Genomic DNA, 26573 nt, shown 5'->3' with positions numbered 1-26573 from the left:
TACCCCTTTTTACAGCCAAGCCCAGACAGACCTTAGTGGATCAGTAAGGTTGTAGGATTAGGCAGTAGGAGCGCGGGACCTCACGCACAACTTCTGGGTGGCTGCTGGTGGTTGCTGAGTCCGATGGGCCTGGGTCTTTCGAACTTCTGAAGAGTGTGTACTCAGTGGCCTCTTCAAAGTCGTAAAACCGCCTTGCGGATAGGCTGGCCTTCTGCGGTGACTAAATTAATACCTATTTAATGGTTTTTTATACTAGTATATTGTATCATTTTAGGTGCTCCACAAATTCTACCTAAGTTCTTAATAATGAGTATCAAGAAAGGTGAAAAATTCACACTTGATTGTCAAGCAACTGGAGATCAACCACTGAGATTTACATGGAAAAGAAATAATCAAATGATTGATCCATCCTCTGAGACTAGGTAATGAATAATATTGGCAATCAGATTATTGAATCGTTAGATTGAAACTTATTGAGGTTTGAATATGGTATTTCAAATATGATACAAATGCATACGGTTAGAAATATTGAGTGCGTTGAAGCACAATATTTCACAAAACTACAGTACTAAGTTTATAAACATCGTAGAGGCAGATCAACTTAAATTGGATTGCATGTAACAAAGGTTTAAAAGCAAATGAGGCATAGATCAAGTTAACACAGTTTTAATGTTGCAATTAACTTGCGTTACGTAATGTTTCAAGGAACCAATATTGTATTTTAACGTTGAACCATTTTCGGATTTTTTTTCCATTTACTTTGCTTTTAGAAATAAATTAAATGTTCGAGTTCATTGATTATTGGACTCTTTTTAAAACTTTACCGCATGTAAATATGAAAGAGAAAATAATGCATCTAAATGCGAAAATAAAATTAGGACTATTGAGGGCAGTAGTCATAAAATCAGAATTAATTATTTTTCTACGCTATTGTTATTCGTGTAACATATTAATAAAATATTTTTTCTTGCTCTAAACCGAAAGAGAATTCGTATGTTCACAAAAAGTGACAAACAAATATATGCAACAAAAATGAAAAAGCACAGACTAAAAACAAAGCTAAAGATAAAGTTTTAATCACAAAAAATAATCATAGAGCATTCGTTCCGAGTTAAAAAGCAACCTGATGGCAAATTATTCAAACTTTCGAATTCAATTAGTTCGAAATAACTTTTGATCTATTGAACGGATCTTGTCTTTCTAGGACTCAGTCTTAATGATTCGAGAGAGTGATTTCAAATACGATTATTAATTAGTGCAGATGATATTTTAAGTCACGAAATCAGACTCGTTTTTTTTTCTGAATAAACATAACTTTCTTTCTACGGATTCAGATTTATGACCCCCAAAACATAGGGGATAGCCACATTCTGAGAAATATGGTCCCAATAGTTTGATCCGGAAAGGACCCCTTCTAGTCAAATTTCACTCTTTGCTTAGTTTATTATATCTTCTGAGCTTTTAAATAGAATTGAAACAGTTTTGCCCTCAATAATTAAATTATTTCATCCAAAGAAATTTCCATGCAAAAAATAACTTTTCACAAATATTTATTATCATTTTTTTCATTTATCCTTTTTACTTTATTAGTATTTGATTTAGAAATGGTAGAAAAAATTTTAAACTGTCTGGTATACAATTTTTGCATCATTATAAGGAATATAATTTTACGTGGCTAATCGGTTGAACAGTTTCTATGAAGTTGAATTTCAAAAAAGTCAGATATTTAAATTTTGATTTCTCAGGAACTATTCAATCTATTTTGTTCACAGTTTGTAGTTTGCCATATAAAATTATATTCCTTAAAATGATGTGGAAAATGTATACCTTACAATTCAAATTTTTTTTCTACCATTTTTAAATAAAATAATATAAAATAATATATTTTTAAAAAATATTATTTTTTGCATGGATAAAGAATTTTATAATTGCGTGCAAAAATTTTTCAATCTCGAAATATAACGAAATACCCAAAAAGTTAAATTATTATTAAGGGATCCGAACTTAGGACCACTCTCCTGAACAAACTGTTGGGACAGTATTTCCCAAATTGCAGCTACCTCCTATATTTCATAGATCAGATATTCGAATCCGTTGGAATAAAGGTATGTTTATTCAGAGAAAGTACGACTTTGCGTCTGATTTTGTAGCTGAAAATATCTTCTACATTTAATTATTCGAGTTTTTGAGGTCACCCTCTCAAATTATTAATCTTTAGTCCCAGAACGTAAAGATCCGATCACTGGATCAAAAGTTACTCAGGTTGGTCCATTTTTTTTGCGCACTGAACATTTATACAAATAAATATATTCTTACAGAAAGTTTCTTTTTAGGTATTCACTTTCCATGAAAGAAACTGGTCTGGGTGTAAAGTCTACATTAACCATTGATAAAACAGAGAGGAAAGATTCCTCTTTGTTTATTTGTACAGCGATAAATGATTACGGAGAAGATTCCATGAATATCCAAGTAACCATTCAAGGTAAAACATCATTTCATTGATTGAAATAAAACAAGTTATGGAGTTGCAGTTTGTTTTGAAAACAAATTTACATTAAAAATTTATAATTAAATTATTTCTTTTTGAATTAGATTAACAAGTTTTAATCATCTTTGATATCTAGAAATCAGTTAGAATAACAAGGAATCACATTAAATTGAAAACCTCGCACGTTAGAAAAACATTTCAAGAATCGCAAGCAACCTATTGTAACAAAAAAAAGTGCAAACGATCTTCCCTAATTCCAGAGCACTGAAATTCCGGAAAATCCAAACTTTTCGTATTTTAAAATGTTATAAATGAAAAAAGTATTTGTAAAAATAACCATTATGGGAGTACACGACTAACGGAAAAATATATGAACAAAACTACCTGACTATGGTAAAATTTATCGTATTTATCGCTCTTTAAACTAAACTCAGTGGCGCGACAGCCCATAGAGGGCCAAGGCCTACTGTGCCCATCTCAGTTTTCTTGACCTTGGGCTCTGGGGTGCAGGAGCAGATGTTCCGGTCAGGTGGTCAGCCGAACGCGGAACCCCCTGTGTTTAGTTCCCAAGCATGCTTGGTACTCATTTATCGACCCACTGAAGGGATGAAAGGCTGTCGCTCTCATTTATCGCTCTTTAGGAATAACAAAAATCTCGGAAATATTTACCAAAGCAAGGATGACGATTTTGTCAAAATTAACAAAAAAATATATATATTTTAGTAAGTGCAAAAATTTTGTAATTGTGGTAAAATTTGATTATTTTATCTTGATACAGTAGATCGTGGCATAAAAACCATTCATTTAGACAAATTAAGTTTTCTATTTAGCATGTTTACTAAATGAGTGGTAAAATTTTTAAGCCCACAATATTCAGTATTTTATTATTCTTCAAATATTGGGCAGTTTTTGATAACATTTGACAATTTTGAGTCAAAATCAAATGTTATCAGCAGTGTTAATTTCGCCGAGTAGTGATAATCAGCGAAAAAAAAAATCTTTTTTTTTAATATCATTCCCAGTATTATAGGAAAATAAAGACAGAACTTATTTAAAAAATAAAACTCTTAAATGAAAGTTTTTAAATAATCTTTCTAGGGTAAATTGATTTTTCAATATGCTGCACTTTTAACTTTTAAAAATGCATGATATTTTTCTTAGACCTACCAGATGCTCCTCAAAATTTAGAAGTTCATGATGTTTCTAGTCGAAGCATCCGATTGACCTGGGACCGTCCATTTGATGGGAATTCTCCAATTACGGAATACACTATAATGTGGAGATATGCAGATGGTAAGTTTCTAATTTGAATTAGTCGCCGCATCCACCCCCAATAAATCAAAATTATAAACTTCAAAAAAAGGGAAATAAAACAATTAAATAACTATATCAGATTTTTATGTATGAAAATGCGATCTTAATGTGTTCAATTAGCAGTTCTTAAACATCCAAATTTATTAATTTATTTCATACTGTTTGTAAAAAAGTCAGGCACAAAAACGTATTTTCTTTGAAACAAATGCACCCTTTTTTGAGGAATGATCAGATTTCTAACTCTCAAAACTTTGGATGAAGAAATGATGAAAATTTTGAATGTCTTTATAAGAGTGTTCACATTTTGAAAGAGGGCAAAAATTACCAATGAACTTATAAAACGAAAATGAGCTTTTCTATATCATTTATGGCCATTTTCTATCGATTGAATTTGGACAATAATTTGTTTTCCTTTTTTCCCCAGCCGAATCAACAGACGATCCTATAAAGGTGCAAGGAAAAGAAAAAACTATAACAGTAAGAGGATTAAAGCCGAAAACTAAATATTATTTTCGTGTGAAGTGTTCGAATTCTATTGGAGAAAGTCAATTTGGAGCTGAAGTAGCAGCAACAACTCTGGAAGAACGTAGGTACAATGATTTAACCGTAATTAAAAATTTAAATGTAATTATGAATTATAATAATAATAATTGCTTGATAGATATTATAATCAGATTTTATTAGGTATTATAAAAAGATAAACTTACATCATTTTTTGCAGCTTAAAATAACGTAAACTTGACATTTTTTCATACTGCTAAAAAAAGAAAAAAAAATCTTCAATGGACAGGTTTATATTCAATAAAATCCTTCTTACTAACAGATCATCAAAAATAGTTCACTAAAACTTCTTGTTGCACTATGATTCAAAAATAAGTCATACGCAGTTTTTAAAATTTTTTCCACCGTCTATCACTAGTATGATTATGAAACTATAAATACAAAACTATACAGTTTTGTACCACTTACACAACTAGCATGTTTTCAAAACCGTAAAAAGAAAATTTAATTTTATGTTGGAGTAAGGCTTTTTGTTAGGTAATGGGCAAAGGAGAGTGCAGGACAAGAATTGGGGAGTGCAGAATGCAGGTATTTCTTCATCTGCTGAAGAGAATGGAGGAACTATAGTGGTGTTAACTCTGCGATTGGAACCCCAAGTACATACGTAATGAGACTGACTGATAAACCCTCTCGGCTATAATATGAACGCAGTGGCAAAGAACTAAATGGCTTCATTGGGTGGCATATTTGGTGCGATAAAATTCTGGTTGTTTAACCTTATTAGGTGATAGCAGTCAATAAGAGGATTCTGTCGCAGTTTACAGTTTGATTAACAATTTTTTATGGGTATTTGACATTTTTATTTGAATATGGTGAAATAGCAATTAAATAAATTGTTATTAAGTCATTTTTTCCAAGAAATTTTTAAGAGTATATGATCTGAAGTAATATATGGAACATTATATTTTACAGATTTGTAATATTAAAACTCTAATTCATACCAACTAATTACTGATAAGTAAATAGTTGAAATGCTCTTACAAATTTTAAAAGCCTAAAATTACCATGAAAATTTTTCGCATTTTTCAGCTTTGAAAGTAGTGAAAAAAACTAAATTTCGAAATAAAGTATTGTATGCTAGATTTAAAATTTATTTAATAGCAATAATGCTGTGTTTATTTAGTTATAAATTCAATGCAAATTCCATTATTTATTTAAATATATTGTATCACCAATTTAAATTTTATTTCATTTTATTTGTTTATTTGTAGCTCCTAGATTGCCACCAATTTTCGTTACATCAAAAGCAACGTCTTCAAAAAGTGTTAATGTAACTTGGCAGGTAACATATATCGTTATATTTGCTTACAGATTTTTATTTTTTTACTTAATGCTATGAAAACCCTTTTTTTTCAAGAGCAATCTTATGAATGTACACATTAAAAATCAAAGAAAAATATTACGAATCTCTAAGATTATTGTTAAAATTAAATAATAATAATGAAACGCATGCCTCAAAACCATAAATCAAAACCTAAGGAAAGTAATAAATAGAAGAGGATATTATCAATGACAAACCCTCTTTCAGAAAGCCCAAAAGTTCTAGCTATAAGAATGTCGTTATTAGTTAGATGTATAATAATGAAAATATATGATTAATAATAATTGAAGTATGTCACAAGACCTAGCTTCAAAGGCGACGTCTGTGATTAATGAAGTAAGATCTTCGCAATAACAAACACTTTTAAACAGTTTTGATTTTATTCAATTCATTATTATCGAAATTAAGGTCACAAAATTATGTTTCAAAGACTAAGGTTTGTAACGAATAAAAGAGGTTTTTTTTTTCAATTTTGATTCCTTCGAATAGCACAAGCTGTGCTTCCTCTTTCGTGGCAGTCTTTCCGACAAGAAACCACGTGATTTACAACGAAATTTTTAAACAATTTGACTTCTTATCCCCATTCGAGTATCATATCAGTTTATTTTGGGAGTAAAACGTTCTTTTTATTGACGAGATATTAAGAAAGGTAATGCAAACACTAGCCACTGAAATTTACTGAGTGGTATTGATTTTTAAATCATTATTTTATTAATTACTATGCCTTAAAAGGCACGTAAGCTGATCTTAACCTCTTTGATTTGTTTTTTTTTCTTTCGTAGTGTCACTGATACTAACACTAGAAAGGACTTATAGTTTGTTTAACTCTTTCTATAAATATGATTTTTTTTTCTATTTTCTCTAACATAATATTAGTTTAGATATATCAAACTGAATTCGAACTCATTAAGTTAAATATTCTGCAATAATCTATGACCTTTAAGATAACTCTCTTCATAAATACAATTTTCATGTTTAATATTGAGTTTTTCGTTTATTATAAAAACAAATTACTACATTTTAATTCATATATTTTCAAATATATGACAATTTTAAACGTTTTTAGATGTCTTCTGAAGAAACTGATGGATCAAACTATGATGGATTTTATATCGGCTATAGAATGAGTTCAAGTTCTGAGCCTTTTACGTTTACAACCATTGAACAGTCCCGAAAGCATTTAGAACATTTTTATGAAGTTAAAAATTTAAATCGTAACACTGATTATAGTTTTATTGTCCAAGCTTTCAACCAAAGAGGAGCTGGTCCACCAAGTGAAACAATTTCAGCTAAAACTATGGAATACGGTAAGAAGAATGAAACTAATAAATTTTATTAATGAAATTTGTCAAGATAACTGATATAAAGCTACAAGCTTAAGTGGTTCACTTAAAAAAAAAAGAAACACTGATCATTTGAATGTAGGTGCAGCAAAAAAATTTAATAAAAAAATGTTAGATGTCAATGATATAGATGGCGCTTTGTATCCGTGTTGGCTCAGGGGGGCATCCCAATGAAATGATCCCTGGTCAATACGAATTCTGTATCCAGCTCGCACCGACTACTATGTGGTCGTTAAATATCCTTTGTGATAGACGAGTCGCAAGTCAGTGTTCCCTTGCCGTCATGATAATCGTGGGAAGGTTCATGGTTTTCCTCTATGGGTAACGCAAAGGCTGGTTAGTTCATCAAAAAGTCCTCCACAAAGGCAAACTCCTCCAAACACTAAATCCAGGAGTTCCCTTGTCTTCTGGATTGGGTTCAAAATTGCAAGGCTTCAGAACTGAACATTTGCAGCCGTAAACTCAAATTTGAGACTGCAGTTTAAAGAAGTTAAGAAAATATAAAAAATATAAAATGGATGGGGCTTTGAATAAATTAATTATATTAAATCCCTTACTAGTAATGTTTTTACACAGCCCTTTTAAAGTCAAAATCTGTTATTAATTTCCTAAAATACATTTTTTTTATTTTTAATTTCGCTTCTAATTAGCAATCTTTTAAATATAAATCTTGAGATTTATTCTAACTCAATAAACTAGGGTACTTCAATTGGCGAAGAAAAAAAAATTAAAACTCTATTCAGAAAATTATTAGTATAATGACTAAGTGTCAATTAGAGCTTTACAAATTAAACTAAAAGTTGTTTTAAAAGCTAATTATTGCTCATTTATTGAAATACAAGTATTTAAAAAAGGCTTATTAAGTTAATGGCATTGTGTAATTTTTAATTTACCTTAGGATGAAACTCAAAAGCTGTAAGACGGAAGAGCTTTTAAGTCTAGAAATATGAAGCTTAATTTATTCGATTTTGTTATTATATTCACAAACACAAAATTAACAAACTCAAAAAAAGGGAATATTTTTAATAGAAACTTTTGATAGAGTAGGAAAACAGCTATAAGATGAGAATAATAAAATTTAACGAATATTTCTTTCAAACACTTACATAATCCACTAGTTTAAATAGGCATGGATGAGGGAAATGAAAAATTTTCTAAAATATGCCTTTATTTAAATATGTGAAGACAAGCAGTTTTATTCATTTGGTTTCGAAATTCTTTGGAATATTATTTTCAATCATAACTTCAATATTATTTCTGGAATATTATTTTCAATCCTAACTTCAATATTATTTCTGGAATATTATTTTCAATCATAGCTTCAATATTATTTCTGGAATATTATTTTCAATCCTAACTTCAATATTATTTCTGGAATATTATTTTAAATTAAAAACTTACGATATATATTAAAAAGGACATGCTCGATGAAATCAAAATATTTTTAAAAAGCTCTAAAAACACGCCTTTGTTATAAATGTGAAGATAAGCATATTCTACCAATAACGTGCTGACATTTTTTTGAATATTACGTCCAAACATTTAAACAACAACGATGTTTCTTAAATGAGCATGATTCACGAGATCTGGAATATCTTGAAAAAGATTTCTTTATTTAAAAATGGAAAGACAAGCAGCTTCTGTCGTGTGTAGTTATGGAATTTTTTCGAATAATATTATCAAACTTTAGATAATTCAATATGAAGTAATAAAATTTTCAAGCATTTCTAAAAGCATGCTTTTAGTTAAAATTGTGAAGACAAGCTGGTTCCATCTTAAAAGTCGTATTTTTAACGCTTTTGCAGAAACTTTTTCAGAAACATGAGTGAGGTCTATCCCACGTTTCACAAGCTACTTTAAGTATATTTCATCACAATATTATTTTTTCTCAAATTTCACTAATTCTTAAAAAGACTTTTTCTCTTATGGAGCCTATGAAAATTTCTATGCATTGGTTACTTAAAATTTTTAATTGCAGCAATATTTGCATACATTTATTGCCAAAAATATAAAACAAAATATTATTTTCCAGAGTTTGTCTATATGAAACAATGGCTGATACAGATCCTTATCTTGTTATTAATTAATATATTATATAATAAATATTGATTAGTTATTTAATCGATATTGAAAACATTAACTATTTCTCATTCCTGAAATTTGTTTAAAAATGCATAAGCTTTCTTTTTTTTACTTTTAACTTTCTTTGAAGCTTCTCAATCCTAAAATTAATGAAGCTATACATTTTTACTAGTTTTTAAAACGTTATTTACAATTGTATTTCGTCTTTAAAGTGGTATAACCTGATTTAAACCTTTACTTTTAACTTTAGGGAATTTTTGCTGTAATACGTTACGTTTTTACATCTGAAATAGTAAATGTTTAGCTACTGGTCAGTTAAGTCAATCGGTTAACATTTTTAACGCAATTCTTTAGTCTTTTTTCAGATTTTCTAAGCGTTGCTATAGTTTTGATGAATTAAACAAAATATATTATTCAATTTTCCTGAATATTAAAAAAATTATACTTTTTATAGAGAAGACAGTCGATTAAAAATTTAAAAATTGAAAGGTTATTTGCAGTTGAAATTCAAAAAATAATACATCGTTTTTACAACAGTAATTTAAAAAAAACATTCCAACAATAAGTAAAAAATATCTGTTGTGGATTTTTATTTATCGCTTTTTTCTTTAAGATTTTAAATTTGTTTATAGATTGTGTTTTCTCGTAGATAGACCTTTACCACCAGTAATTAAAAGTTATTACGCCACTACAAATTCTATAAAAATCATATGGGAAAGCAGAAGTCTACAGCATGCACCTACTACAGGTATAATCATTTTCACATTACAATAAAAGTTGTTTTTCATACATATATGCATTTCATATACATATATTTCATATACATATATTTCATATACATATATTTCATATACATTTATTTCATATATGTAATTTATATTTAGAATATGTGATTTAAGCAAAAATCTTCCTCAGATACACAAATCATTTGACGTATTTTATGCTAGTTATATTTTTCTGAAGCAGTACTCTGTGAAAAATTCCAGATCCAATTATGGTAAAAGTATCAGCACTGAGGTAACCCTCAGTGCTGATACTGTTTTACGGATTTTGTTACCGTAAATTCCACTCTTAGCAAAACAGGTTGAGGAACAAAAGAATTTGGTGTACAGTAATTTTTAAAGCAGTATTCACTGTAGAAAAACTAAATAACTCTAATTAAATAAATAATATTCTAAGCATTGCAGTATAATGATTTATAATAAAAATGGATCTTACTGTAGAATTGATTTTGCTGATGATGCCCCTAAAATGCCGTTATTTGTATCATAGTTTGATCCGGAATTTACTTACAGAGCGGTACATCTTTGTATCCTTTTATTTTGTATCCACATAATTTGTATCCTTGAACCACTGAATAAAATTGAATTTTTCAGGATTGACAATCTATCATAGAACCGATGGGGCAGGTTGGCAAGAATCAAATGTTTCTGGTGACAAAGCGGTGTACACGTTGCATGATTTACTCTGCGGGACGAAATATTATTGTTTTATAGTTGCATCTAACGATGCAGGCAGAGGAAATAGCAGTGAAACTATAACAACGAAAACTACTGGAAGTGGTGAGTAAAGAAGATTTCTACATTTTTTTTTGTAAATATTATAACTCTCTTCCTGCTAGAAAACAGTGCAAAATTATATACACTGGTTATCACAAAAATAAGGAAAGATTAAAAAAAAAGTAGCGATAACTTTCCCAAAAATGCGCCCACCGCAAAAAAAAATGCATATGCTGTAAAATACGAATTGCTAAGTGAAACTGCATCATGTAAATTAGCGGCGATGTAATAGTAAACGTCATCTATATTGGACATAAAAATGCATATTTGATTGCGAACCTGAAATTTTCGCTGTGCTTCTTGTCATGCTGAACAGTGCATTACCTATTTTCTAACATTTAAGAACTAAATTATTTTCGTATTTAATAAAAATCAGTGAATAAAAATCAGTAAAACATAATCGGTAATATTTTAGTACCACAGCCTTGAATTGAATGCAGAATAACATCTATTTTTTTTCAGATTTTCTCTGCATCTGTTTAACACATTATCATATAATTTGAAAACCCTTAAATGGTGGCTAATAATTTTATTTCATTAAAATCCGTTAATATTTCTCATACTTTTCTCCCCCGGCAAATTTTATGAGTAAAAGGCCTATAAAAAGAACCTTGGCAATAAATTTAATTAATTAATGGCCGATACATGGATTTTTTTCAAAAATTTCATTTGCAACAACTATTTTGATGTATACATGACACTCGCATTTTTGTTTTTTGTCTGATGGTGGTGTCCTATGGGCCTTTGTCCAGCAGCTATACACCCTCGGGGTTAGTTTAAAAAAATTTTTTATTTATTAGCATGTACGTACATAGAAGAGAAAAATACTTTTTTTACATTTAAGCTCCATATGATTTCATAAAAAACAATTTTTAAGTAATATTTATTAATATTTAATATTTAAATAAATTTATATATTATAAATTATAATTAATATTTAAAAAAATTTCAACGAAAATTTCAAAAAATGCAAATTTGCATCTTCCTTACAAGAATAATGGTTTGCACTTCCAATAAAACACATCACTGTATGTTCTGTAGTGTTGCTAGAGGTGATCATACTCCCTACTGAAGGTACATTTTCAATTCCTATCTGACACATCTAATTCATGAATCCCATACAGATGCTAATTTTTGCAAAACAATAATTACCTGGTTAATAGTTTTTATGTTATTTATACATTATTATGTGCACCACAATGAGTGCAAGTTTCTTTAAATTTTTTAAGTCGTCATTTTTGTGTTTTTTTCTTAATTTACGATAATTTATGATAGAAAATTACAGCAGGGACTGAAACAGATGCTGCAAGTTATGGCAAAATTACTTCCTCACTGCTCATTACTAAGAAATTCCGCCATAATTTAATTTCCGTTTTGATATTTTGAAATTTTATATTTTAGTATTTTAGTATTTTAGTACTTTTTTTAACATTTGCACCTTTTTAATTTTCATAGGGTGTTTGAAACTCACTTGTTCTGCAAATTAAATTTTAAATAACTAAAATGGATAAAACAGAATTGGTGGTGAAAAAATTTCTCACGTGGTATAGCAAATTCTCCTATGGAAACTATCTTTAGATTCTCCTTTGAAAACTATTAATATTGTTTTTTTTCTATTGTGATTCCTGAATTCTTTAAAATTTCATGTAGAGTATAGTGATTTACGTATTAAGACTGCTTTCATCACCTCTGGAACTCTTTTTAAAATAATTTCAGCACCACTTGCACCAGATAAAAGACTTTTACTTACAATCAACTCAACAACAGTAACAGTGAATCTCAACAGCTGGCATAATGGTGGTTGTCCAATAAAGTTCTACATAATACAGTACAAAGTCAGTGGTCAGCAGGATTGGGTCTTAGTGAGCAATAATATTGTTCCAGAGCAACAGGCAGTATCAATAACTGACCTGATACCTGGCACGTGGTATTCTATTCTGATGACTTCAAAGAACGATGCTGGTTCAACAGATGCTGAATATGTTTTTGCTACGCTAACTCTTTCTGGAGGTAAATATGCATTTCAAACATTTTTATAATTGTAATATGCATTTTATTTTTATAAAGAAAATTTCTGTAACTCACCTGCAGAAAAATCCTGCTTTTGAAACTACTGAAATTTACTGTAAAATTATATTTCAATCTGAGAAAAGTCATACATATTTGCAGTATAAAAAAGATTGTGTAGCAATTGTTGCGGATTTATTTTGCTATATACAGAATTAATTTTTTTTTATTTGGAACACTGAACACTTTGGAACACTGAAACAAAGTAACAACATATTTTGATACTGTTATCTTTTTCCATCTAAGATATTTCTTCCAAATGGCATGAGTTTCCGTAGTTTTGCACAGCATTATACCTTCTTTATATATAAATTAATCAAAGTGATGCGTTTGAGGATGTAACTTAATAAAGTATCCTAACTCACCGTAATTGAATGAATAGCCTTTTCAATGTTGTTCGGAACATCAAGCAACGAATCAAGAGGCTCTTGGTTCCATCACCACTGGTGGCCAAACATCTGGTCAGAAATTCATGGAACTCTTGCTTTTACTGAGATGGGTTTAAGCTATGATTTACTTTGACGTGGCAAATGAAATATAACAGCCTAGGTCAAAATCAAGCAGACCATACACAGACGACTCACATATTTTCCAAATTTCACTACAAATATCAAAACCTTGGCGAAGATCAAAACTATTAAGCTGAGATGCGTTTTTTGTTTACGTAAAATCACCAAAAAATCAAAATAGAAAATTTCCTGGTATCAAAAAAATCTGATCACGAAAATCAAATAGTGTTACAAAGGAGTTAAATGCGGTATTTATGTGATACGGGGTATTTAGGCATGCAATCACAAGTTCATATAAGCTTAAATATATCTGATTAACTATAGTAATGAGTAATAATATCTATTTTATAAATAAAAAAAACATAAATTTGATTTAAATTTTGCACATGGTGTCGATATAAAAAATGTAGTAAAATCACTATATTTTTAAAACTTAACAAATCCTGGCTAAATTTAAAGAGTTTTCATTTAAACGATTTCCCCCACGCCATTTTACTACCTGTCCTAAAAACACCTAAATCTTAAAAAACAAGTACGAAAAACTAAAGAAGACACATATTTAAGCTTTACAATGCTCTTCCCCCAAAACTAGCTTAATTATAATTGGATTTTCAAAATCAATTATAAATGTTGAGAGAAGCCTGGCGTTACTGGCTATATATAAAAAAGCCAGAAGACACTATATTCAAAATAATCACAATTTTCTGCAGAACATGTTGCAATCTGTGTGGGGGCTTAATAACTAACTGATACCCAGATAAATATTTAAGCTGGAACTCTGACATGCAGTAAAAAAAAAACTTTGTCTTGTGGATTTTTACTGCTAGCAGCGCCATCCCAATATCAGTTATGAAAATAATTTTTTTAATTTCTAAGTTTCGAAGTAAGTCTGTGGTTTTGAAATTTCTTGCGTTTTTTTTCTATTAATAGCTTTATTTTAGCTGAGATTTATATAAAGTATTATTTTAAGGTTTTTTGAAGGACAAATTTATTTCACATGTTTCTTTTTATGACTGATAACTTGATAATTTAATGCTCGCTTTATTACATATACATTTCAAAGAATATCCACCACATCCATCTGAAGTGATTGATTCAACTGGAAAGTTTTACCGACATCTATCTATCATTATACCTGTTCTCTGTTCTGTCGTTGTCCTAATTTTAGTGTTCTGTGTGGTTTGTTTAGTGACTAAACGAAGAACTCCACACGGCCGACCAAGCACTATTCAAGGTAAAATATTTTGAAAAAAAATTAAAAAAAGTTATTTTTATTAATAATTAGTTAGTTTAAGCTACCCAATTACATTTCAAATAGAATACCTAATAAACTCCATTTCAATTTAAGATCAAATGACACGTTCGTTTTTCTTCTTCTACTGAACTAAAATCGATTAAAGTTTTAACTGAAAATATTGCAATTGATTGAATAACATATACTTAACATTCTAATAGCATCTAACAGAAAAAATATTATATTTTTCCTATTATTCAGTTGCGTAAATTTTTATGTAGAGGAGTTGAAATTGTTTGATCTCATTTGAAAAAAAAATGAAAACTTTAAATTGTTTATTTAGTAAATATTTTATAAGGAAAAGAAGACATTTCTTTTTAAACACAAAGCTTTCATATGAGATTATAATTTAAATAATTATTGCAAAATTAATTATGGATTAAGAAAAAATATTTTTAGTTTAAAAGAAAAACGTTTTCAAAAATAAAATAAAAAACAAACTCTTATAAATTCAAATGTAATTGAAAATTAACTTTAAAAAAAATCAGGAGTATACTTAATTTTGAAGAGCTTATCATTTAATAATTATTGAAAATAAATGCATTATTTAAAAATATTTTTTCACTGAAATTCTTTCGAGTAAACTATTTTAATTAAAATATTACACGTTGTTATTTATTCCAAAAATATGCTTCGCGCTTATTAATTCAATAAATGGCTGCTGTAAGTTAAAAAAAAACGGAATTTAATTCAGTTTTACTAATCAATTCAGTTAGTATGAATTATACTTAAATAATTAATATATTTATTGAAATAAGGAATTAGCGAAAAGGAGAATTCTTTAGAGAATTTACTGAAGTGTATTTTTAATTAATTTAATTTCGCAAACTATAATTACTTTTAACGAAACATTGATGCTTTTTTTTTCTTCGCAAAATCTATTTTCATAGATATTGAAACTCTAAATTATATGTAATTATAAAAAAGCTTTTATTTTTCGAAATTACTATCTCATCATAAAATGTGATTTGTTTATTATTATTAAGACTTTCGTGTTACTCATTAATGATAAGATAAAAATGTATGAAACTAATTATAGTTCCTTAAACTTTTATATATTATTTAAGCTTAAGTAGGTTCAGAATTTTAGGGAAAAATATTGTGCTCGTGAAAATTGACATTACTTAGTCTTTTGCAATTATTAATGCGATCAAAGCCCATTAAACACTACGAGATCCTGTACTCCGCATATTTTGTATGATATATAAGCTTAAGCGATTTCAGAATTTACTGAAATATTAAAAAATTTTATTATCAAGAATTTATCTTGAAGTTTTAAAAATGTATCATGTCCCCCCCCCAAAAAAAAAGAATAATATAATAAAATGTATCAGAATATAAGTATGTATTTTCCAAAAAATTTTTTTTATTAAAAATCCGCAAAATATGGGGAATGCGATCCCGCATTCTCTATATTTTGTATGATTTGCAATCGTAAGTGAATTTTGTATCTCAGAAACAATAAAAAATATTGTTACCTTGAATTTTACTTAATCATTTGAAAAAATATCAGGTTTTCCGAAAACAATTTGAAAATTTGGAAATTTAATTATATAAACGGAATGAGATATACTAGCATTTTTTAGTTCTTTTTGCTTAGAAAAATAATTTTTCTCTATAAAAGGCGAAACTATGAATGGCATTTATAAAGAGTCCTGTTTGCTAGCAAAACTATAAATGGTGTAATTTGGGCCATGCCAGATCATTCCAATTGAAATATTTCAATGAGTGATAAGTAATTTTGTACTTTGATTGCAATACGTTTTTGTTGTCTATTCTTGCATGCAAGTGATATTGCCTATTCTTGCATCAGGTGAAGTAAATTACGTCTCCCGGTCAATAAACGAAAATGAAGAAAAAAAAATGAGCGAAAAGCTATAAACACAAAAAATGAAGAAAATATAATGAACAAAATTGATATAAATAAAAATAAATAAGACAGTATATATCAACTAATGTTATTCATTCATCGAATTCTATTACAGATAAAATTCAGGTAGGGGAGTAATGTGGTGTAACCACCACTATAAATATTAAATACCAATTCACTAGTATATAAGACATGTTAACTTGATTCTATCTAGAAGTACATTTTGATAGATGAAGGTTGACGTAGTCGATAATTAATTCCCTTCCACGATATTCCCAGGATGGAAATTCAATGCAATTTTAATACTGATGATTCGCTCTAACTTCCCAAAAATATTGACGGGTATTTTCCTATTACCTCGTTAACCATTTCGGCAAATCAGAAAATACATATGGCAGTAGTTCAGTATTAAATAATTGCTGATTTTGGCATGCAATAAATTATAATTTTATGCTGTCTATCTCCTTGGGATCAACTAATATTGAAAAATGACTTTGGAAAACGCCAAAATGATTTACACTTTGGCGAAAAACGTCGACGGGATAATACCTAAGTACCGTTTATAAGAGCATTTGTGTGACCCCCCGTTATATGTAACATTTTTAAACTTGTACACTTCGACAAATAATACACTAAAAATGTCATCCTAAAAAAGAAGTGTTTTCTTATTGAAAAAAACTGATTCAAAATTTGAAATCAGTGATACGAAAGTTTCTAATATCTGTTTAAAAATCTCATGCAAAAGAAATTATTTCTTAGTAGTTACAGTCGGACTTCTATTTAACGAACTTCCATTTTGCGAAATTCTCTATTTTGCGAATTTTTTCGAGGAACCAAGAACATTTTGGAAATTTCTTCTTAAAATAACTTTTGAATATCAAAGTGAATTTTCTATTTAACGAACTTTTCTTTGAGATCCACATTCCCTGTTTCCCAAAATATTTCGAAACGTTTCTAACTTGTTAACGCATTCTATAGAAGAAATGGCTTTGAAATAATTTTCGAAGCCCCTTTTCGCTTTTTGTTTGCATTTCAAACGAAAAACTCAGACAAAATTGACAGATTTTATTAGCAATTAAACTTAAGAACCCATGTGGTAATGTATTTGAAATTACTTTTGAAATAAATGCAGCTATAACTTTATACATAAATTTAGCTCTTTTTTTTTCGTTGAAAATATATGTAGCGTGATAGTGTAACACTGGATAATGTTTTGCTCTATTCTTGCTTTCCATGCAGATTTCTTTTGCGGTTAAGATTTATGAAATAAATAGTAGATACTAGTCTACAAGATAAAGGTGTATCAATTGCTATTTTAATTATATCTAGTGTTTAGGAATTTAAAGCCAGTTTTGTGTTAAGGTATCTCAAAAGTGATTTTCTGTTTAACGAATTTTCCATATAATGAACTCATTATCAGGATTTAACGACTTCGTTAAATAGAGGTCCGACTGTAATTACATTCAAGGAATAGTTTTATTACGAGAATCATATAATTAAGATAATTCTTAAATTCAGCCACTCAATCAGATATCAAGTAATTGGAATATCTTATTAATATATATAAATATTATTCTGATATAAATATTTTTATTTATTTAGATACCATAGATTGCAATGTTACTAAACATGAAAATACACCGCTTTCTGGAACTTATGATTCAAGGGACGATCAGCCTTATCACTCGACGCATTATGCAAGTAGCAGGATACAGAACTACACAAAAGATCTCAATTTACCACCCAATAAGTCAAATTCTCAAAACGCCAACACATTTGGCAGTATGCGAAGTGGATACACGTATGACATCCCTTTGTCTCAAATTAAAGTACAGTATTTTTTATTTAATTCATTACTTATGATTCTACAAACTTTTCCTTTCATTCATTTCTTTTAATCAAGTTTATTTTTTGTTGTATAACCATCGTTCACCAGCCGATCCAATTTTTGTGAGTTTATGGCTACCAATATTCAACTCCGTAGACTTGTAATTTTGTATCCAATCCAGAGGACAAGGGAACTCGTCGATTAAGTATTGAGAGAAATTTGCCTTCGCTGAGGACTCTTTAAAGTTACCCGCATTTCCGTTAAATGGTGAGAAAAATGTTATTATACTTCGAATATTTTATGTCGGCACTGGGATAGGTGGGAGTTGGGTCTGGAATTCGTGTAGAATAGTCATTACTGGGATTCGAACCCGGTAAACTCATTGGGAGGTGAGCGCTTTGAGCCACCACGGCTTATTAGCGTATAGTAAAATGAACTTACAAACTAATCACAACATAAAGAAATTCAATCAAATAATATTATTTTATATTTCAGATTCGTATTTTGATTATCTTATAGAGGTTTTTAATGTTTTACACCACTGTTATGATTATTTAACAGTTAATTTGTGCTCAACGTTTACAAAGTAATTAAAATGTTAGAATGATGGTATTTTCTTTCGGTGTACAACATACGCTTTCATAATTAATATTTTTCTAAGCTAACCAGAGTGTTTAAAGAACTGAAAAACTGGCGGAAACATGCATGAAAGTGGAAAAAAGTTTAAATCCCACTTATTTACTATCCTAATTATTTAAAAAACAAAGTTAAATCTCTGCGATAGATGTTTTTGCTCTGCAAAAATTCCAGATCAAATATTGGTAAAAAATACTGCAACCCTGAGTGCAAAATCCGTAAAATCCATTTTTACCGTGAAACTTTATTCAGTAATATTTATTTAACTACAATAATGCAGTAATTTTTCAGTAAATTATACAGTTATTATTAAGGTATATCAGATTTCTAATGCTCCGTATAGTTTACAGTCAAAGTCAGCCTGGCATTTGGAGTACTTCGTGCTTCTTCTGCATATATGCATTACTTTTTCCGTATTTTGATCTGGAATTTATTACAATATGATGCTAGAAAAATAAATTTTAAAGATAAAGCAGCGGATTATCAAATATACGTATAGTAATTTTACTCTCAGTTTTCTTTATTTTTCCGATAACAGTTAACTTACTTTTTCCAACAACAATAAGTAAAAACTATCGTAAAATTAGTCAGTTGAAGTTCTTTGAAGTTCATATTTTGCATCCAACACAACACATAGCCATGATCGCTCAAGGGATAGAGCGTTCACCTTCCAATGATGCGAAACGGGCTCGAATCCCAGTGATGGCTCTTCAATTCGAATTCCGCAACCGGCTCGCACCGACCACAGTGCTGACATAAAATATCATCTGTGATTGCCGGATCATGATTAAGAAATCCCTTGCCTTCAGACTAACCAAGGTAGGTTTTCGTGGTTTTCCTCTCCATGTGACGCAAATACCGGTTAATTCCATCGCAAAGTCCTCCACGAAGATAAATTTCACTCAATACTTGATCCAGGAGTTCCCTTGTCATCTGGATTGCGTTTAAAATTATTTGGCTACGGAGTTGAACATTAGGAGTCGTAAACACAAAAAAATATGTCTGCCGGTCAACGACGGTATTAAAATAAAATAAAATCCAACACAACACAGTATTTTTAAAGATTTCACAAAAGTAAATATGTATAATTTTGTGTAAACTTTAAAAGAAACAGGGGAAGGGTGATGGCGTACCTCACCAACCAATCCAAATTATTACACCAGTTCAATATTCATGTTTGAAATGTGTTTATTGGTTTAAAGCACCACTGTATACAATGATAACAACATATACAGCTCATTATATTAGCAATTTAAATAGTATAATTTTCCTTAACAGATGAAAACTGAAGATTGTATTTATGCCACACCATCCGTTTATTTTTCTACAAATCATCAACTAGGTAAGTGCAGAAGAATTTGCATATAATTTATTAATAGCTTAGTTACGTTCTTTCTAAAACAAAAATAGGCATAAATGACTTTTTGCTAAAGGAAACAGTGATAAATAGCATTCGGATTTAAGCACATTTTAATCCTGTAAGTAAACGAAGAGAAATGAAAAGAATTAATTTTATTTTGACAATCCACGCTGAACAAATATCAGTTTTTAGTTTGAAGAATATATTTATCCACATAAAATTTGCAAACTTTTCTGCTGCATCTCTCATTGAAAAGTAAACATCAATAATAAGAAACAATAGCTTGAAAAGGAAAATAAGCAAAAAAAATTGTTTTGCAAATAAATTCTCCGCTGAATTACAGTTCTTAACAAAAACCAATGTTCATTTATGCAAAGTTAAAATTGTTCAAAAATACATCGCTTTGTTATCATTTTTAAATAAACATTGCCTTCATTTAAATTTGAATAATATCTTTCCATATTTTAGTTTGGTACAATAGTTTTAAAAATGCTATCATATTCTCATTTTATGAAAATTGGTGAAACTTTATTTTTTTTTTAAATATATATTTATTAAAATCACTAAGCATTTGATTATTTTTCTGAAAGATATGAAAAAGGTTTATGATTAAAAAATAAAATAATAAATACGGTAAAATCATTTATAAAATGTCTTGAGGTTACGATGCTACGTTATTTACTTTAAACAAAACAAATAGACAAAATATTTATTTTTATTTCTAAAAATAAATAATTAAATATATTTTTTAAAAAAAGAAATTTTTTAATTTCTTTAAAGTTTTTAAAATTATTTTAGAGTTTAAAATAAATGCATTTTCAATATCAAAAGATTTTTGTCTTATGGGTCATGGGAAAGAAGTGCATAATTTTTTGGCAAATGTTATTTTCTCGCAGAATAATACATGGGAATTGGCTATTTAAGTACGAAAATTGTCAGTCTAAAAACCTCGAATTTCTCTCAAAAGATCAAAAGAATTTGGAAATTTTATTTAGTTGACATAACATTTTTAAAGCAATCTTCTCATAAACGTAGAGTTTCATATAGCTACACAAAACATCATTCCTGTTCATATGTACTGTGTAACCTACCTACAATAATATGAACTGGGATTTCAGTCGTGCGCTTAGAAAGTCTGATTTAACGCAAATAAACAAATGAATTAAGTTCCATTTGCACAAACATGTAATAAATAGCATCGGCCAGTCGGAGTATGGGCTGCAGGGATTAAAATGGGAATAGTTACTAAAGAAGTGGTACAAATCTCTCTAATGCAATATAATTGAACTCCGAATGTCCTCTAGACTCTAGATTAACATCTAATGTTCTAAAGTTTTGATATATGTATTTAAAAATCCTATATTTTTCTCATAGTTTATAATGGTGCAGAATTGCGCACAAACAGAGAAATAGCCCTTTATGAGGCTCCTTTGAGTAGAACTACACTATCAGAAGAAGAAAAGTTTTGGAGGGAAGATGGAGACGGGTAACTTATTTATTGCTACCAAAAATTTAATTATAAAGTTCTAAAGAACATTCTTTGTCATATTGATATGATATTTGCAAGCAATTATTCAAACATTTATTGCAGAAGTTCCAGTTCAGAATCAGATAATGAGGATTTATTTTTATCCTTACCACCAACTAAAGAGCTGTCATTACGAGAAGATGCTAGAGAGTCTGAAACTGAATGTGATAGACTATGTAAGTACAATATATATATATATATATNTATGTTAAAAATAGTATTGTCAATATTACGAAGCAATAAAAATTCCTTTGGGTAAATTTTATTTTTTAATTTTTATAATTTTCAAAATTAAATATATTTAACTAATCAATAAATTGAAAAACAAATTCAATTTTAAGAGTGGAATTTTTTTGATAATAGTGTACAAATAAACTAGCTAAAAGTGATGAATAATTACATCACTATGATATTTCATTTAATTGAACGAAAATGTGTTTCCCATTATAAATATAGTTATTAAAAACCCAAATATATACATATATATATATATATATATATATATGTGTGTGTGTTTGCATATATGAAAAAAATTTGGAGCAAATTAGAGTATAAGGCACCGGCACTTTTGGTGTACATTCCTTAAAATCTTTACCATTCGTAATATATTTTACTGTAATGTTTACAGTAATACTTGACTTATTAGAATAATTCAGAGATTTTAAAATAATTATTATTGAAAAAATGACATCATATTAGGTTTTTTTTCCGTAACATGTTTTGCGTAAAATATATTTTACGGTAAAAATTGCAGGCACTCGGAGTGTCGGATTTTTCTCAGTGTTCCTAAAACTAAAGTTTACGTTATGTAGACCTACATGTAAGAACTTTGTAGGCAATTTATTGTTAAGAGAATGGATCAATAATACTTATTTGTCCATTAGAACATCACCACACTGCGTTTTTCAAAGTTTTATTTTGCCCTACTCACTGTGAAGTCTTCTTTCAACTACTCTTGAAAGAAGTTTTCTGTCCATGTTGTTTCTCTGAAGTGTTGACGCTCTACCACCTGTCATTTTGTTTTTCAATCATAATTTTTAACCTCTATTTGTTTTCTGTAAATTTGAAAAATCAAAAATTAAGATAATTTTTGTTTTCTGCAATTAAAATATCAATGATATTACATGAATTTTGTTAAAAACCAATAATACAAATATGTAAATATATAGTAAGATCTCTTCTCGTGTGATATAAATTGTCAACGATTAGTATCGAAACATTAACGAATTGTAGACATTCTGAAACATATTCACAGTTTTAAATTTTTTTTCAGTTTCCTAGAAATAAAAATATTAATATAAAAGTAAATTACTTACATTTCACTGTGCTTTTGAAAAAAAAAATTCCTACCTCCTTCATTGCTTTAACATTAAAGTGGATACAATTTATTTGCCTCTCTAGGACTGAAACTCAATTACAGTAAACTGAAACTTTTATGTTAGAGTGTATTTGTATACAAATATACTGTCGAGAGACACGATGTCTACTTCAGTGTTTACTTCTATTGTTATTTGTTGAAAACTCTATTTTGTTTCAGGGAAATCTTATGCAATTCCCCAGTGTAAAGAAGTCAATCGATGGAAAGAAGGAGCATTGGTTTCTTCATGATTTAAGCTTCGTAAGTACAATTGTAATACGTTTAACTTGTTTTGTTTTGCGTAAAAAATATTTAATTAGGTATTATTCAATGCATTAAAACTCAAAGTAAAGGAACCCACAAAGGTATCAATAAAATATAATAATCTATTATGAATATACTTTATCCTTAAAAGTTTTTTTTTCCTAAGAAAATATTTATGTTGCCGTAAACCATATTGAAAAAAAAATCTTTTAAAATATTTTTGATCTGTAATCATGTTAAAGTTTAGTGTTTCTTAAAATTATGCGTGGATAAGCTGATTATTATTTCCTGTCAATTTGGTGTGATAAGCTATTTTCAAAAATGAATACCATGACTTAAATTAGTCATACGAGTCATTCTTTCAGATCCTTTTATTAAAAGTATTTTGCTGTTTATTTGATTTCCTATGTAAAATAGCATGTACCAATTTGCCTAAGCCAAATTTCAATAGTTAACAAAATCAAATTTATATGTTTAATTTTAAAAGGTATTTTACTCGAATTTTGAACTTCCGTGTAAACATTGTTATTTACGTGAAATTTAATATATTATGAAACCAAAAACGAACGTTTCAGATCAGATATTTTTTCTTAGATTTCTGTATTTTAATTCGCTACATTTTTTCACTAGTAAGATAGTATCTAATCATCAATAGATGAAAAATTATAACATTACTGGTGATTTTAAACAATATATTTTTATTTGTCTACAAGTACTTTACTTAAAATCGGTAACTGTAGAAAATATCAGCCATTTTATTGGTTTTTTATTTTAATTTGGTAAATATATAACGCTTACGTAACCTATTGGCTAAAGTTTAAACTTTTGCTGTCATTTTACTTGACAAAAAAAATAATTGTTTTTTACTTAAAGAACTAAGTAAGCAGACACTGATAGTAAATTGGGTCAAGCGCAAATAATAAAAAAATAAGTATATAATTTTTTTTCTTCAAAAAACATCTTTTTTTTCTATTGATATTTATAATATATCGAATATCAGTCAAATGCAGAATAAAATTTAAAATACACAGTTTTTGATGCATTTTGGTAATTTTTTCAAATATGCTTACTTAATTTTTCTTCTTCTCATTTTTACAGATATTCGACTTTACTGGTGCTCAAAGTAAAGTGATCAGATATTAAATTTTAAAGAAATGCAAGCTATTATTGTTGCTATCAGTATTATTGTATGTATTATAATTTGGTAAAAATCTATTTGTAAAATAAAAAATATATAATTAAAATTTTTAAAGTCATATCAGTATTAAATACTTATTTTAATAAGAAAAACAAATCGTTTTATTATTATTAATGAAAATTTTGAAAAAAATACATTCAATTTCTACGAGGGTTACTTTTAATGAAAACAGTCTTGTGAGGAAGTAAGAGAAACTTTATTTATGCACGCAAATTGTACCACAAACTAAAGTATGAACATTTATTCCTTTTTTCACCATTGTCAATATTAACATTGAAGTATTTGTCAAGGTATTTGACCGGCTTTTGAATCTTATCATCAAATAACTTTACCCCCTTTCTGTTAATGAAGTTAGTAACAGTTTCTTTCAACATGTCATTATTTTCCAAGCGCTGTTCTCCAAGAAATTTCTTAAGTTTTGAAAACAACTGAAATTCTTATGGCACATTAATTTTTGATGTGCATTTAAATAAAAGAAATTTTACAATTTAACACATACACCTGAGTCAAACAGTTTCATCCTTAATTTTCATAAAGTAGTCAGAAAAAGTCAAGAACAGATGCTGCAATGAACAGAAGAAACAATGGAAAAAAAGGAAATGATTTGTTACAGGTGACATAAAATATAAAATAAAGTGAATTCCGTTAATTTTAATTCATTCCTATGAAATAAGAATTGGTATTAATGTTATGTATAACTAAATATCTAAGAGAAGAAAACGTCAAGTAAGAATTAACACTAGAAAGACGGATTTGATCCTTATCATTTTTTATTGCCCGCTAATTCAAAAAATAACTTATTGCAAAAAAATTTCGTATTTTCGACTTCTATAATTTAATCCAATTTAAATGTTTATTTAGTATTTATAGTTAGCTTTATAGGAACGCATATATACGGTACGCATATGAATGGATAAAAAAACTTTTTCGTAGGTTTTAAGGTAACTCGACATATCTATTACTGTTATATTTAAAGAAAATGATATATCAATATATCAAAGAAAATAATGTATAAGTATAATTAAGAAGTCAGTGTTCCATTTAATCAAATATTTTAGTTAACCAAATCAAATGAATTCCGCTGAATTCTGATGATCGATTCTTTAATATATTTTTATTAAATTAATTATAGTTAGATTGTAAAGTTTTGGGAGTCTAGTTACCAATGCAAACCATGTGGGAAGGGACACAATTGCCCCTTCTGTAATTCTAAATAAACAGAGATAAACAGAAATGTTCAGTCTTTTTAATGTTAAGTCAGATTTTATTTCTTTGTCTTCGTCCAAGTGTTTAAGTCACAATACATTTATAACTACTGTCTGAAGAAAATAAGCATGCTTCTAGTTGGTATTGGTATAAAAGAGAGAAAAATTGAAGGACTCAAGATCACCAGGAGCCAGGGTATGAACTACTTTAAAAAAAAAATGGCTTTTAAAAACGAAACGTGATGCTGCAAAATTATCTTTTATTTTTGGTGAAAGAAACAATATCATTCATTTTGCTCAAGTTTTTGGTTCGGATATTCAATTGGTGTAAGCGTATTTTAAAATATTGGAACAAATGCTAACGCATAACAATTTGACAAAATAAAGGCTCCTCTTTATTAAAATATGAACAAAAAAGAAAGGTTACTTAATATTTATCCTGTTAAGACATTAGAAAAAATTTTACTTCTATCCAAATGACAACAAGGAAGAAAAGCGGTTTTCAGCACCATTTTTATTGATTTTATCAGTTTTATGCTGAGGACTTAGATATCAAGCACTTTTGTTGAGATTAAAGAGAGGATTTCTGAGGTTGATAATCCTTCCTACATACCAAGATTTTTTCCCCTAGCAGAGAAACTTTGCTTAGCGTTATAGTTCACATTATTTTTTAATGCATTGTCATACATATGCAGACTAGGGTGTTCAGAACAAAGTACTGCTTGTTAACTCTAGTCTAAATTGAGAACAAATAAAATATATTCGAAACATAAAGTAGGAAACATGACG

The 26573-nt window shown here is 28.6% G+C and overlaps 1 protein-coding gene across 1 annotated transcript in view; it reads left to right on the top strand.

Moving 5' to 3' along the window:
- Nucleotides 1-24637, top strand: part of LOC107452159 (cell adhesion molecule Dscam1) — a 70291-nt gene extending 45654 nt beyond the window's left edge. The window contains exons 12-27 of the mRNA XM_043050066.2: nt 275-422; nt 2334-2482; nt 3650-3781; nt 4227-4388; nt 5575-5645; nt 6751-6991; nt 9759-9857; nt 10486-10671; nt 12385-12678; nt 14308-14478; nt 18011-18237; nt 20151-20214; nt 21607-21718; nt 21824-21936; nt 23298-23378; nt 24480-24637. Coding sequence (XP_042906000.1) covers nt 275-422; nt 2334-2482; nt 3650-3781; nt 4227-4388; nt 5575-5645; nt 6751-6991; nt 9759-9857; nt 10486-10671; nt 12385-12678; nt 14308-14478; nt 18011-18237; nt 20151-20214; nt 21607-21718; nt 21824-21936; nt 23298-23368 — 2240 coding nt within the window. The 3' untranslated portion in view covers nt 23369-23378; nt 24480-24637. The remainder of the gene's footprint in view (nt 1-274; nt 423-2333; nt 2483-3649; nt 3782-4226; nt 4389-5574; nt 5646-6750; nt 6992-9758; nt 9858-10485; nt 10672-12384; nt 12679-14307; nt 14479-18010; nt 18238-20150; nt 20215-21606; nt 21719-21823; nt 21937-23297; nt 23379-24479) is intronic.
- Nucleotides 24638-26573: the final 1936 nt, after the last annotated feature.

This window comes from Parasteatoda tepidariorum, chromosome 8, assembly GCF_043381705.1.
Source record: "Parasteatoda tepidariorum isolate YZ-2023 chromosome 8, CAS_Ptep_4.0, whole genome shotgun sequence".
Lineage (NCBI taxonomy): Eukaryota > Metazoa > Arthropoda > Arachnida > Araneae > Theridiidae > Parasteatoda > Parasteatoda tepidariorum.
Note: the sequence above shows the minus strand (reverse complement) of the source record. Positions and strands in the feature narration are given on the sequence as shown.